General features: G+C 36.2%; 1 protein-coding gene across 1 annotated transcript in view; it reads left to right on the top strand.

Annotated features, from left to right (window-relative positions):
* Positions 1-11622, top strand: part of il11ra (interleukin 11 receptor, alpha) — a 68917-nt gene extending 57295 nt beyond the window's left edge. Inside the window, exons 10-12 of the mRNA XM_055225684.1 lie at positions 2496-2598; positions 3866-3945; positions 5419-11622. Of these exons, the coding sequence (XP_055081659.1) occupies positions 2496-2598; positions 3866-3944 (182 nt within the window). The 3' untranslated portion in view covers position 3945; positions 5419-11622. The remainder of the gene's footprint in view (positions 1-2495; positions 2599-3865; positions 3946-5418) is intronic.
* Positions 11623-12565: the final 943 nt, after the last annotated feature.

Below are 12565 nucleotides of genomic sequence, written 5' to 3'. Positions count from 1 at the left end.
TCCAGATGAAAAGCTAAGTACACATCTGCTCACTAAATACACAGGCAAAAGTGAGATATAAACAGGCTTCACAAACTGATGTTCACACCAAAAGTACTATACAAATCCAGTGGTGAAACTTAAAGTAAATGTAGTGCAAATTTAAGGTATCTGTACTTTACGTGAGTACATTTTTAAGTGAATACTTCTACTAAACTAAACAGCTTCTGAAAAGTAAAAGTATTTTTGTTATTGTTTGAAACTTGCTGAAAAGGCTGAGTCATTTATTTTTAACACATTTGTAGTTTGAGCAACAAAAATATACAAATACAGGTAGAATCAACATTGACAGTTGTTTCTGTTGAACAAAATCAGCACAAAAACAGCACAAATCTCTATCAAAATCACTACATTTGAAGTCTGTGTAATCCAGGTCTGATCCATAGTAAAAGTCAAAGTTAAATCTGTCAACTGGACAAAACGATTTGTCCAGTTGACAGATTTAACTTTGACTTTTACTACATTTGGAGCTTTATTAGTTCTCAAAATCTGCATGAAATACGTTTACTTTTTACTCTTTAAGTACATTTTTAAACAGATACTTTAATATTTTACTCAAGTAGATCTATTGATGTGATATTTTTACCTTTTACCAGGGGCTGCTGCTTGTCTAGATCTGCCTTGTATTCAGTTCCCATACAGTACAAATGGGAGGCCTGAGTTTTAATGCGTCATAGGAGCCTCAGTCATTGTGGATTCAGGTGTGATCTTTCCATGAGATGCCAATGAAGTCCTGGCATTTGGAGATGAGGACAATATAATGGAGGAAGAGAGGAGCACATGCGCTAAAAACACATTTACCTCATGTTTATCAAAGGAATTGTTAGAATTGATTGATTAAAAGCACTGTATCTGATTTTTACAGTCTTAAAATGTGAATTCCTCACTTATTTTATGCATACTGAGCATTCAAGTTACTCACGACGATGAGTTTATAAGCACTTTTCACAACTTTCAGAGGCCAGAGCTGCAGTTTGCATTACAGTAGCATGCACACACTTTCTGATTTTTGGACATTTAACCACTTTATAATTAGATACATTTAATACACAGCACACAGATATACTTTAGCTGCTTATACAATATATCTGTACTGGGGCAAGACACATTGTGCTCCAAAAAAAACCCATGGAAAAACATCTAACCATGCCTGTAGACAACATATCATCCACCTCCAAATTCAATATGCATTTACAGAGATTTATGCATAGCTTTGGTAAATATACTGAGCCAGATGTTGTCTTCTCAGTTGGTGGGATCCACAAAAACGCATTATTCAAATCTGAAAATCATGTGTTTCAGTCCCGTCTAGAAATGGTCCGTGTTGTCAGTGTGTGAACCAGTCGTGTTTACGCCCCAGAGAATAATAAATGGGTGTTTGTGTAAAACCTATAATGATAGATTTCAAATTAAGTTGTCGCCAGGGAGTAATTAGACACAGAACACACACAGAAAGTTGTTTTTTTTTTTTCTTCAAAGCATTTTTTTATCCAGATGCACAGGATGAGTCAAATGTGTGGAAGATAAAGAATGAAAATGTGGTTTGTTGGTAATTAATAACATGCCACCACCTGCTGTGTAAGTCAGTTCTTCTTTCGACTCACATAAAGTTTGTTTGCTAAATAAATACATGGAAAGACAGTAATGTAATTATATAAAGACCTGGAATCTTTGATTTAAAGACAGTAAAAACTACCTTCTGCAAGTTTATTTGATATGCATATTTTGTTACCAGTGGATGTCAGATGTGAAACCTGTTCCCCCCTCCCCCTCCGGTTCTCCCATCTCACTTACCTGTACTCTCTGGTATTCTTCTGTCAGGCCAAAGCATCTAGTGGTGATATGTGAGAATACAACTGCGGCAGGTTGGCTAGTGTAATCACAAATGGCGGCTTTAAAGGGGCTGTACCTGATTTTTACTTCAAAATGTGGGGAAAAAATGTAATTGGTTGCACCTTCTTCACTTTCCTAACAGTTTGATGGCATCCAAATTATTCAGTGCAATGCGTTTATAAGCACCTTTCACAACTTTCAGAGGCCAGAGCAGAGTTTTGCCACCACTATAATGGTACCAACTAGCATGCTAACAGCTCCCTTCCTGGTTCACAGAGGATAAAAAGCTTTATAATCAGATCCAGACAGCACACATTGCCAAAATATTTTGACACTGGCAGGATTAATGGTGCTGGATTAGACATACCCTTGCAACAGGAAGAGCATCTGGTGTACAAATTTGCCAAATCACCAAGTTGTTTTCTTTTGTGCCTCAAAATGACTTTTGATTTAATGTTTGATTTTCCACTGTAAGACTGTTTCCATTTATCTTCAATGAAACAACGCACTGTTACATTCTTTCTAGTCTAGCTTTATTGGCACACCTAGCAAACATTTCTGAACACATTGCCAAACCTTTTCAACAATTCTATTTTAACTTTGTTTATGTTTTTCCTCTTCAGACCCGCCGTATGAGGATGAAGGTAACTTGGGTTTGGTGATCCTGCTGGTGCTGTTTTCTGTGGTCATCTTCTCCACCGTGCTCTCCCTCTTCTTTGTGATGTGGTAAGACTCCCACACTGTCGGACACTGTTCGAGCCTTAGTGCGACCTAGTATCACTCCGCCGCTCCACGTGCACTCACAGCCCACACCCGCAAACCACATCTCTCATACTTAGATCTGCGCTCACATCACTCTAAAACCAAGAAGACGGGCTTGTTGATTATATTTAGGATTTATCAAAGTATCTCAAAATTGCAGACATACCAAGACAAGAAATATTACAGTTAACATCTGTGTTGAATAACCACAACAATATAGTTATCACAATACAGTTAGAAGCCCTAATTGTGTGTAATTCTATTAACAGTACAGTAGTGATGGGAATATGTCATAGATTGTATAAAGAAGTGGACGAGGGATGTCACCCACAGCGTTTGGCTCCAGTCAAATGAAGAAGTTATAGTTTCGAATTTGGAGCCAAGTTGCACATTTTTAATTCGGCCTGTGAGTATTATAGCAAGTAAGGAGCCAGCCCGAAGTGACGCTGTCCCTCCCTGTCCGCACCGCTGGTATAGCAGGGAGCAGGATCTTGGTGCCACTGTCAATTAAACCTGTGCTAGCGAGAACAACCGCTGGGAAATAAGGCACCTGATTTATTTGTTATTTAAGTCCATATCTTGAATCGCAAACAAAAGATAAAATATCAGTATCATGTAAAGCGGGTTAATATGGACATAACAAAATGATGAGACTCACTACAATAATTACAGAGAGGACTGGCAATTTTTCAATATAAAGTGAAGCCAGAGTCGATGGAGCCGGAAGCGCGACCTCTGATCACTTCTTATTTGGAATGTGCCGGCTAGAGCATTAGCTATGTCCATTTATATTCAATTCAATTTCAATTTATTTTTTATAAAGCCCCGAATCACAACAGCAGTTGCCTCTTAGGGCTGAACATGAGAATTGATTTAACCAACAGAAAGAAAATCAACAATATAACAGACATTGGTCAATAACAGGCAAGCAAATTAATCTACAGAAAACAAGCAAATGGAGAACTGTCCCAGAACAGCCCCTGTGCTCCTTCTCAGCAAGGAAAAACTAATGTCTATATAATAATAATAATACAGTCTATGGAATATGTGTATACTTAATTAAATATAAGTTAATCAGTGTAGAAATAAGTTCCATTTACAGTACATCACCAAAAATAATCATTGGAATGGTATTGATTCAAAAATGTGGTATTGTCCATCATTTGTACACATCTGTATATATATTCTGAATACACTGTTCACAATGGGCTGACTCAGATGTTTTCTTTAGGGTGAAGCAGCGGCGGCGGAACCAGGCAAACAAGCAGGAGCTCACGTCCATGGTCAAGATGAAGTCCATGTCAATATAATGTAAGATACATTACTACATTCATGTTACAAGTAAATGAGTACATAGTATTAAAAAATAAATAAATAATAATAAGTAGCTCAAGTGAAATATGAAAAATCATACCCTAAAAACGAATTTGATTCCATCAGGCTTTAAATCCTGATGGAAACTAGTAATGGGGTTAGTTAGTTAGAATGTTTATTTTAAATCTGCACATGTAATTCAGATAATAATAATTAACTGCACAGACACAAATGCACACATCCATAGTTTGAAAAGGGGATGGATGAAGCAAACCGTACACATTTACAGTCGCCTCCTATTCACCACAGAACAACACTTCAGCAATTCAGTCGACTACTGTATTATACATGACAGACACACACAACAAAACATTCACACTCTCATCCAAACAAGACACTGGCCCAACGCTCTCCGGGGTAAAATGCATAGAATTTATGAAATCCTATACAAAAGGTGTACTATGTAGCTTTTCTGGTGGAAAGCCTGTCAATTCAAAGTAAGAATACATGTTTTTCAAGGTATTTGTGACCAATAAAAACACTAGCAATAAATGCATGTAAGATATGTTTAATACTATGCTGTGGAACATTCTCAACAGAGGCAGGTTGTGTGACTTTAAAATGTACACTTGGGCTATTAAAATTACATTTGACGTACAGCTGCATTCATTTTACCCTTAGTTAACTGTGGCTAGCTAACGTAGTATCTAATTATAGTGTTTTTTTTCAATTTGTCAAGTACATTGTTAAAACCCAGCTCTAGCCGCACATGGTTTATTTTCTTCACTAGGAGATGGTTGCCGTCTAGAAGATGACTAAGTGTCTGGTGAATGAAGCTTAAGTACAGGACTAATTATGTATCACATCTAGAAGTGCAGCAAGATGTCTTCAAATTAGAAATGGCAAAACTATATTTAAGAGGACCAGGTAAACAACATCCGCATGGTGTTTCAGAAAACCAAACACTGGGCTAACTATGCCTCACATGCTATTTCATCTGTTTAAAGCTGTATTATGCAGTATTTTAAAACTACTTTTGCACACTTTAGCTTTGCAAGTAGTATTAAAGGTCCTATATTACACAAAATTGACTCTTGTGAGCTTTAAGCCATGTTATAATGTTGTTAACTCCTCAAAAATATACCTGGAGTTGTGTTTTTTTTTCATTCACACATGGTTGAGTAACCCTTTATTATTAGTCTGTCTATTTCTTTAAAGCCCAAAACGCTCTGTTCCTCCTTGTGATGTCATGAAGTGGTAGTTTTCACGTTCACATCTACCTTTTACCTTTAGTTCATTAGAGATTGGCAGTTTCATTTTGGATATTTATTCACAAAACCATTTCAATACTATGTAAAATGGTGGATCTGGACCTAAAAATGAGTGGTGATATTTTAACGTTTATTATTTTTGTATTGCATATTTAATAGGGGCTTAATTGTTGCTTTATTTTGTTTTTTCTCCTTCTAGGTTGAATCAAAGCATGTTCTCCTCATCGGCCCGTTCTAGGGCTCCTCCCGCTGGTCAACCGCTGAATTACAACTGGCCCATAAAAAGCTGATTGACTTTTTTTCAGCTACAAAACAGCATTACAGTGACCTCTCAAAATAATTTGCAATCTGACTAAGGCCAAAAAGGCTGCTATAAGTCGACTACAACTGCTGGAATTTCTATTACAATCTACACTACAATTCCCAGAATGCACCAGTGGAACAGAAGACTTAGTTACATGGATATTTGGAGTTTACTCACAACCGATGCTGCTCCAGGACCCTTTACTGTTTTGAATAAGGGAGACTTTTCACTACAAGTAAGGATTTAGAGTGCAGCTGCCAAAATGGGGAATGCAAGCCAAAGATTTCAATTTGATTTATAAAAATGTTTTTATTTTATTTTGTTTTTTTTGGCTGTGTTCTCCCATTCCGGATTCCTCACTTTATTTTTTGTATTTTTTCTTGTGAGAAGATTTTCGTCCATTTTGACTGAGCGGCCGACCCAATGCTGTGAAGGAAGTATCTCTCTTTCGATCAGGCCAAAGCAGTATCACGGGGCATTATGGCTAACACTAACGTGCTAAAAATGGACTACAAAATATATGGGGCGGGATATATTGACTTTTATTTTCTTGCATTATACTTTATGTCATCCTTTTGTGCATATGTTGAATCCTCTTTCTGTTGATCCATATATATTTTGGAATGAGCGAGTTATTAGCCCGATTTGATGCTCAAAGAGGAGGTAAGGTATGCAAGGGCCGTTCACAAAGCACCAGCAAAGTGTATTTTAACAAGTAGTGTAGAGAATTACTATAGTGACCAGCCCCCATCCAAAGATTTCACTATTACAAAGTGCACTTAAATAGAATAACCAGGTAAACCTAGCATAGCTTAATGAAATTCACTTTAGCCTATAAAGGAGTACCTAGCATACATGTTAAACATAGTGTGCAAAGACTAAAGACAAGAGCTTAGCAGCAGTAAACAGTCCACGATGCATAAGCCTCATTGAAGGCGCTGTACCTGATTTTCTTTTTTACAAGATTTTCAGTCCTGGAGGCTTTATTAGACAAGGTAGCCGTAGCATGATTTGCTGAGAGAGAGGGTAGAGAGGGGCAAAATTGTTAAGTTAAATCTGTAATGTCCACTGCCCACTTAACCCCTTCTCTTATTCTAATGCTGTACCATGAGAGAAAAAAACTGTCCAGAATATTTCTAGGCAGTGGCTTTCACTGGACTATTACAGTTTGAATCGATTTTAATCAAAGTCAGAGCAGGGTGTTTCAAACGGGAATGTCCATATCCTATTTAAGAAATTGTAAACTGCCTTCAGTTGCATTTGTATAGATATGTTGTCTCATTTTAATACTTTCAATCAGAATGAGATTTTTCACAATGCCACTTGTTTAATTGCACAAGAACCCTGCTTTGAGAGAAAGAAAGTCAGGAATAAACTTGTTTCATATTAATCCTTCATTTAATTTTTAAAACATGAATTAATCAAATTAATTTGATTAATTGCCCAGCCCTACATGGTTGCTACTTTATGGTTCTCATCTAATAAAGTGCAACACACCACTTGGTGCAAAGGGCATGTTCCTGAACTATAACAAATTCAGTTTTCTTACTGAGCCTTTAAATTTTTAACAAGGGACATTGTGAGAAAATGAACCATAAAAGCAAACAAGGAAATACATAAAAAACATGTCCTTCTGGAGCTAGAAGACCAACAAGTGCTTCATTCATAACTTTTTTAAACATTTATTTTTCTTGTGGATGTGTTTTTGGATCCACAAGTGAGAAGCCCACTAAATATTGTTATCATTTGCTGTAATTGCTGTTTACTGCTGCTTTGAGTCAAGTCCTTCAACCTTTCTCACAAGAATGCACTGTTGGTAATTCACCAACTATAACAAATACGCATAAGACACTAGTTACTTTAGTTTTCGTTATATTCTTTTGAAAACAGAAATCTGAAATGTGAACTAGAAGTAGATTAAACATCATAAAGTAAAATGCAGACCGTATGATTAATATGCAGTATATAGTCATTTCAGTTGTATATTAGGGGACATATTTATATATTCTTTACTTCACTGCCATGATGACCCCTGATTTGTGACGGATACGGTTGCACGATCTGCTTCGTTAGCTACAACGCTGACTATTAGCATTTCAAACCAAGCACTTACAAGGACTGAGCAAAGATAGTTGTTAGCTGCTCATTGCTTTTATGAAATACGCTACCTGTCAAAAAGGTTGGACACACATTTTAAAGTATGTTTTCTTTATTTTCTTGAATATTTACATTGTAGATTCTCACTCAAGGCATCAAAATTATGGAAAATAAGACATAAAAAAAAAACTAAACACGTCTTTTAGATTTAATTGCTCCCCTTTGCTTTGATCACTACTTGGAACAGTCTTGGCATTCCTTGACCCTGACATGGCACACCTGTGAAGTGAAAACCATTTCAGGGAGAAAGTAAGGGTTTGCTGAGCTGTCAACAAAGCAAAGGGTGGCTACTTTGAGGAATTTGAGCAGATTTTTCGATATTTAACTTTTTTATACTTAATTCCATATGTTTTGCTTCATATACTTTACTGTCTTGCGTATGTTTCTACGATGCTTAAAGTAGTACAACAAAGAAAAACACACTGAATAAGAGGGCGTGTCCAAACTTTTGATCAGCAGTGTAAATTTATTTTAATGTGCAATTTTATGCCTCACATAGCACTAGACCTTAACTACATGCATACATGCATTTGGTGAGTTTTTGAAAACACTAGAAGGCAACAAACCAGACTGGACCACCATGCAGTTTTGCAGTTGATTCCATAAAAATCTGATGTGAATAACATTAGCATTGCCTATATTGAGGAGGAATATAACGTTCTGTTGATAGCAAGTGAATCAAAATGTTTTCAAGGCGGGTGCTTCATGTAGTGACAGTAGAAGTAGTTCAAGTTGGATAGGAGGCTTCAAGTGAATTGGGATACAATGAAAATACTTTTTTTTTTTTTTTATGAAAATGCATTTTTTTTTTTAAATTCATCACTTAATCAACAAAACAAATCTTCCCATTGTTTTGAGGGGTCAGCATCATAGGGATGTACGGGACATTTTGGAAAATTGGATTATAGTCTTATTATCAAATAAAAACTTGAGCTCTGTAATATTACAATAAATTTTCACTTATTTTGATTTATCATTCTCAGTGGGATTTTCAGGGGATTTGACTGCTATGTCTTAAAAAAAAAAAAAAGTACACCCAAAAAAGTGCAAATTTCTAATTAAAAAGATAGTTTTAATTGCGTGTTAGCATGGGAGGTGTCAGTTGTGGTTCCTGAATTAAATTTTCCATTAATTTTTCCCATAGACATTTCGAAATATTTAAATCTTCAGAGTTTAAAGGCATCGCAAAGACTAACCAGCTACGTGCTAACCAACAACACGATTGTTTGAAGTCCAAAGCGCAAATTTAAAACACAAGACTCTGCTAAATGTTTTAATAACTTTGCAGTTTATAAAGTTTCAGAAACAGATTTTAAATAGAATTGGTGTGGTCGCCATTAGTCACCACATAGCAGATTAGCCCTGAGCGAGCTTTCAAACTTTTAATATAATTTTTTTCCTGAAAGTCTAAGGGGAAAGTTAATGAGATAGTGCAGCTCAGGACAAATTTCAGTTCCAAGTTTTTCCCTTTTGATTCTGAGCCCTCAGTTTGCAAACGTTCTTCAAACTCTCTTCAAACTTTTTTGCCCATTTCTTTATTTTTTTCTCCAAAACTGTGTGGTGATTTCTTGATTGTTCTGAACAAAGGTGCATCAGCCGTGCGTTCTCTCAAGCTATAACTCACCTATTATTGCATGAGTCCAATTCAAGCTTATTTGTATATTATTGTATATCACATTTTATGAAATTCATGTAGTGTTTGTTAAATGGTGTTTATATGTAGAAAAAAAACAAAAAAACAAAACTTTATTCCTTGGGGTTGCTTCATGGAGATGGGTTTTCTCACTTTTAGCTTTTGTTTTAACAAAAATAGTTTGGAAAATGTTGCAGTTTGCACAGATTGAAACACTACAATCAAATGGTCTTGTCCGCACAGTGTTCACAAAGTATATACAATTTTATATTTCAAAAGTGTCTAAAAATGTCCGTTGTATTTTTGAGAATAACCCATGTCTAGAACCATCTCTGCTTGTATTGTATTGTGTCCTCTGTCCCAGTTATATGAAGCTGTTACTGTACATTTACTGTATGGACATTTTGTTTACCAGTTTGCTTTTCTTTCTTTCACTTTGCTTTGAGTAGCAGTGTGTTGTCCTGTCAACCGTGAAATTATTTTTCCTAATAGGTGGCAACATTTAATATTAGCATATTATATTATATATTATATATTATTATATATTAGCACTTCCATACATATAGGTTGTACTTCATTAGTTAAAATCCAAAATTCTAATTCAGAGGTCGCCTTATATAAACTCACTATTTTTGGTTTACTCTTCAGAAACTTACCTCATGTTGTGTTTAGTTTAATTCACACTTTTTTTTCCCCTCTCTATTCTGCATTCTGAGGTTGTTTTCTTCTTAAAAATATTGTGTTGAACCTCTCTACATCATGTGGTTGGCTCCGCCTTTTCAGGAAGTGCTCCCATGGAAGTATAATAAGATCAGGAATGTGAACCAGAGATTGTGTCGTGTTGGTTTCAATGGTTCAAAATCAGTGATGCGTGATGCCTAGCTAGCGCGGGTTTCGAGCGGGCCTTGGCTATGTCTTACAAAGCTAACTTTTAGGCACGTTCATGGATTTAAACGTTATTTTTCGTGGATTTAAACGAGAATTCCTTCAAAATCTGACCTTTGTGAAAGTTGTAGATCCCCTGTCAGCTGAAAACGGGCAGTTTGATTAATACTCAGACTTTGATACGATACGTGGATATTCCTTATAACCGTTTTGATTATGTAGTATAACAAAATGCATTCAAATTTTATGTCCACAATGGCATTAACATCAAAATTATCCCCTTTTCACCACAATAAATTCATCCTAAATGCAGTTTTCAGCAGGTTAAATCTATAATGAATTTATGTTGTTATGTTTAAAAGTATCACAATACACATCTCTGTATCGATATCGCCAATACGTCAATTCCCATAACGATATATCGCTGTATCAGTATTTCGAGTACAGCCCTATGGGAGAATTCTTTCCGGGCACGACTTGCACCTTGTACCTTTGGACCGACCACTAATCAAACTCGGGACAGACGGCGCGTGCCTTATCCAGGTCTTCTTATAGATCCATACGCCGTCATTGCTACCGTAACAAAGTTCAACACTAACAACTGTCATTAGCCTCATTTGAACTGCTTCAGACGCCTCAATTGTTAAAAAATGTGGAAATACTAATGCAAAGTCCAGAAGAAATTTGTAATGGGAACTTTCTGTGGGTTTCAGACCGCAATCCACAAAAGAAAAAATGAGCTAAATGTCACTCTCAAAGATGGCATAACTTTATGGCATTACGACATAAATGGAAGTAAAGCATGGAAGACTGAGACTAGTAGGTCACACCAGAAAACCATATGCAAAGTGTCCCCAACGTTTCAACTCATCTCAGCGGAACAATTTTGGATGTTGGGCCCCCGCCAAGTCGACTGGCAAATAGTACTTTGTTGTGTAGGTTTTGTCACGATAACATTTTGAACCATGATACATCGCTAGAGATACTGCGATAAACGATAATATTGAAACTACTTTAACCAACTGATTCGAAAACAATAATGCGATTTAATCTCCGTAAACCATTTTTAAATTAACAAAAAGTCTCAAAAACATCCAGAATCTCCCATTTTTTGCATATATTTTGACCCCTAAAATATGTCGTTCCAGCTTTATGTATTGAACGATAAGTCGATATAGTGATTATCGCGACAGGTCTACCGTTATGTAGAATATAAAAAGCTTTAAAATAAACAGTAGCATTAGCGTCTCTGCTCAGCTCGATTAAATGTTGCCACCTCCTCATGTCTTTTCTTCACTGTTTGGTTTCTGCAGGGGTACATTTTGCTTTGTGTTTGACATCACCATAAGCTCTCGTATGTTTTTTTTTTCCTCTTTGTGTCCGTTTGTGTCTGTGAAATAAAAACAAAACTATTTTATCACAAATATTTTCTGATTTATTTTTAATTTTTTTTAAAATTTAGTTTAGTTGACTTGTTCTCGACAGTGGCTTAGTTGGAAGTGAGTTCGTCCTCTGATCCAAAAGTTGGCATTTTAAACCTCTAAAGGTAGATCTTCTGACCCTCGAGATGGCGGTTTCATCTTACGCTGTCACCGCTGAATACATGTTTTTTCCCATAGTAGTAGATCTTGCCTAATGTTCAGAGGAATGGAAGTCTTTTCGCAGCCTTAAACTAAAAGTAGATGCCATCAGGACGACCAAATCCAAGCATTTTCATGGAGCTCAACAGCAACCGCCCACCCCCTGGTTCCAAAACGTCTTGTTGTTAATTTTTCCCATAGACTTTCCAAAAAAAATTAAAAGTTTGACAGCGTAACTAATCACCACAAGATGTAAACGTAATGAGCCATTAAGTGAAGTATTTTGCTGAATCTTGCGTTTTCAATTAGCTTTTTTTTTTCTTTTTGGCTTAAAACGACCGCATTATGGACGGTAGTTAGCACGTAGCTGGTTAACCTCCACAATGCCTTTGAACTCTTAACATTTGATATTTTTTTTTTAAGTCTATGGGGAAAATTAATGGAAAATGTACTTCCAGAACATGAGCAAGCGGTCACTGTTGAATGTGAGAGCAAAAGGGCAGCATAAACTTCTCAGGTTGAAGGGTCCACCACCTGTTTTTGCTCTTCGGAGATGTTATCGCTTTGCTTGGAAGGTCCCACAATATTGCATTAAACTTATAAAAAAATAAGCTTTCCACAGATCTAACTTGCAAATTGCTTGGCCTAGTGGCATTACCATTTGTCTCCATACAGATTTATTAAGTTTAATGCCATGGTAAGGAACATTCTAAGCAAAGCATTGACTCTAACACAAAAGATACACCTGATGTTAACTTTTTGGCGCTTTCTAACATGTTATAATCAA

Source organism: Periophthalmus magnuspinnatus, chromosome 12 (genome assembly GCF_009829125.3).
Source record: "Periophthalmus magnuspinnatus isolate fPerMag1 chromosome 12, fPerMag1.2.pri, whole genome shotgun sequence".
Taxonomy (NCBI): Eukaryota; Metazoa; Chordata; class Actinopteri; order Gobiiformes; family Gobiidae; genus Periophthalmus; species Periophthalmus magnuspinnatus.
This window is presented reverse-complemented; position numbering and strand designations above follow the sequence as displayed.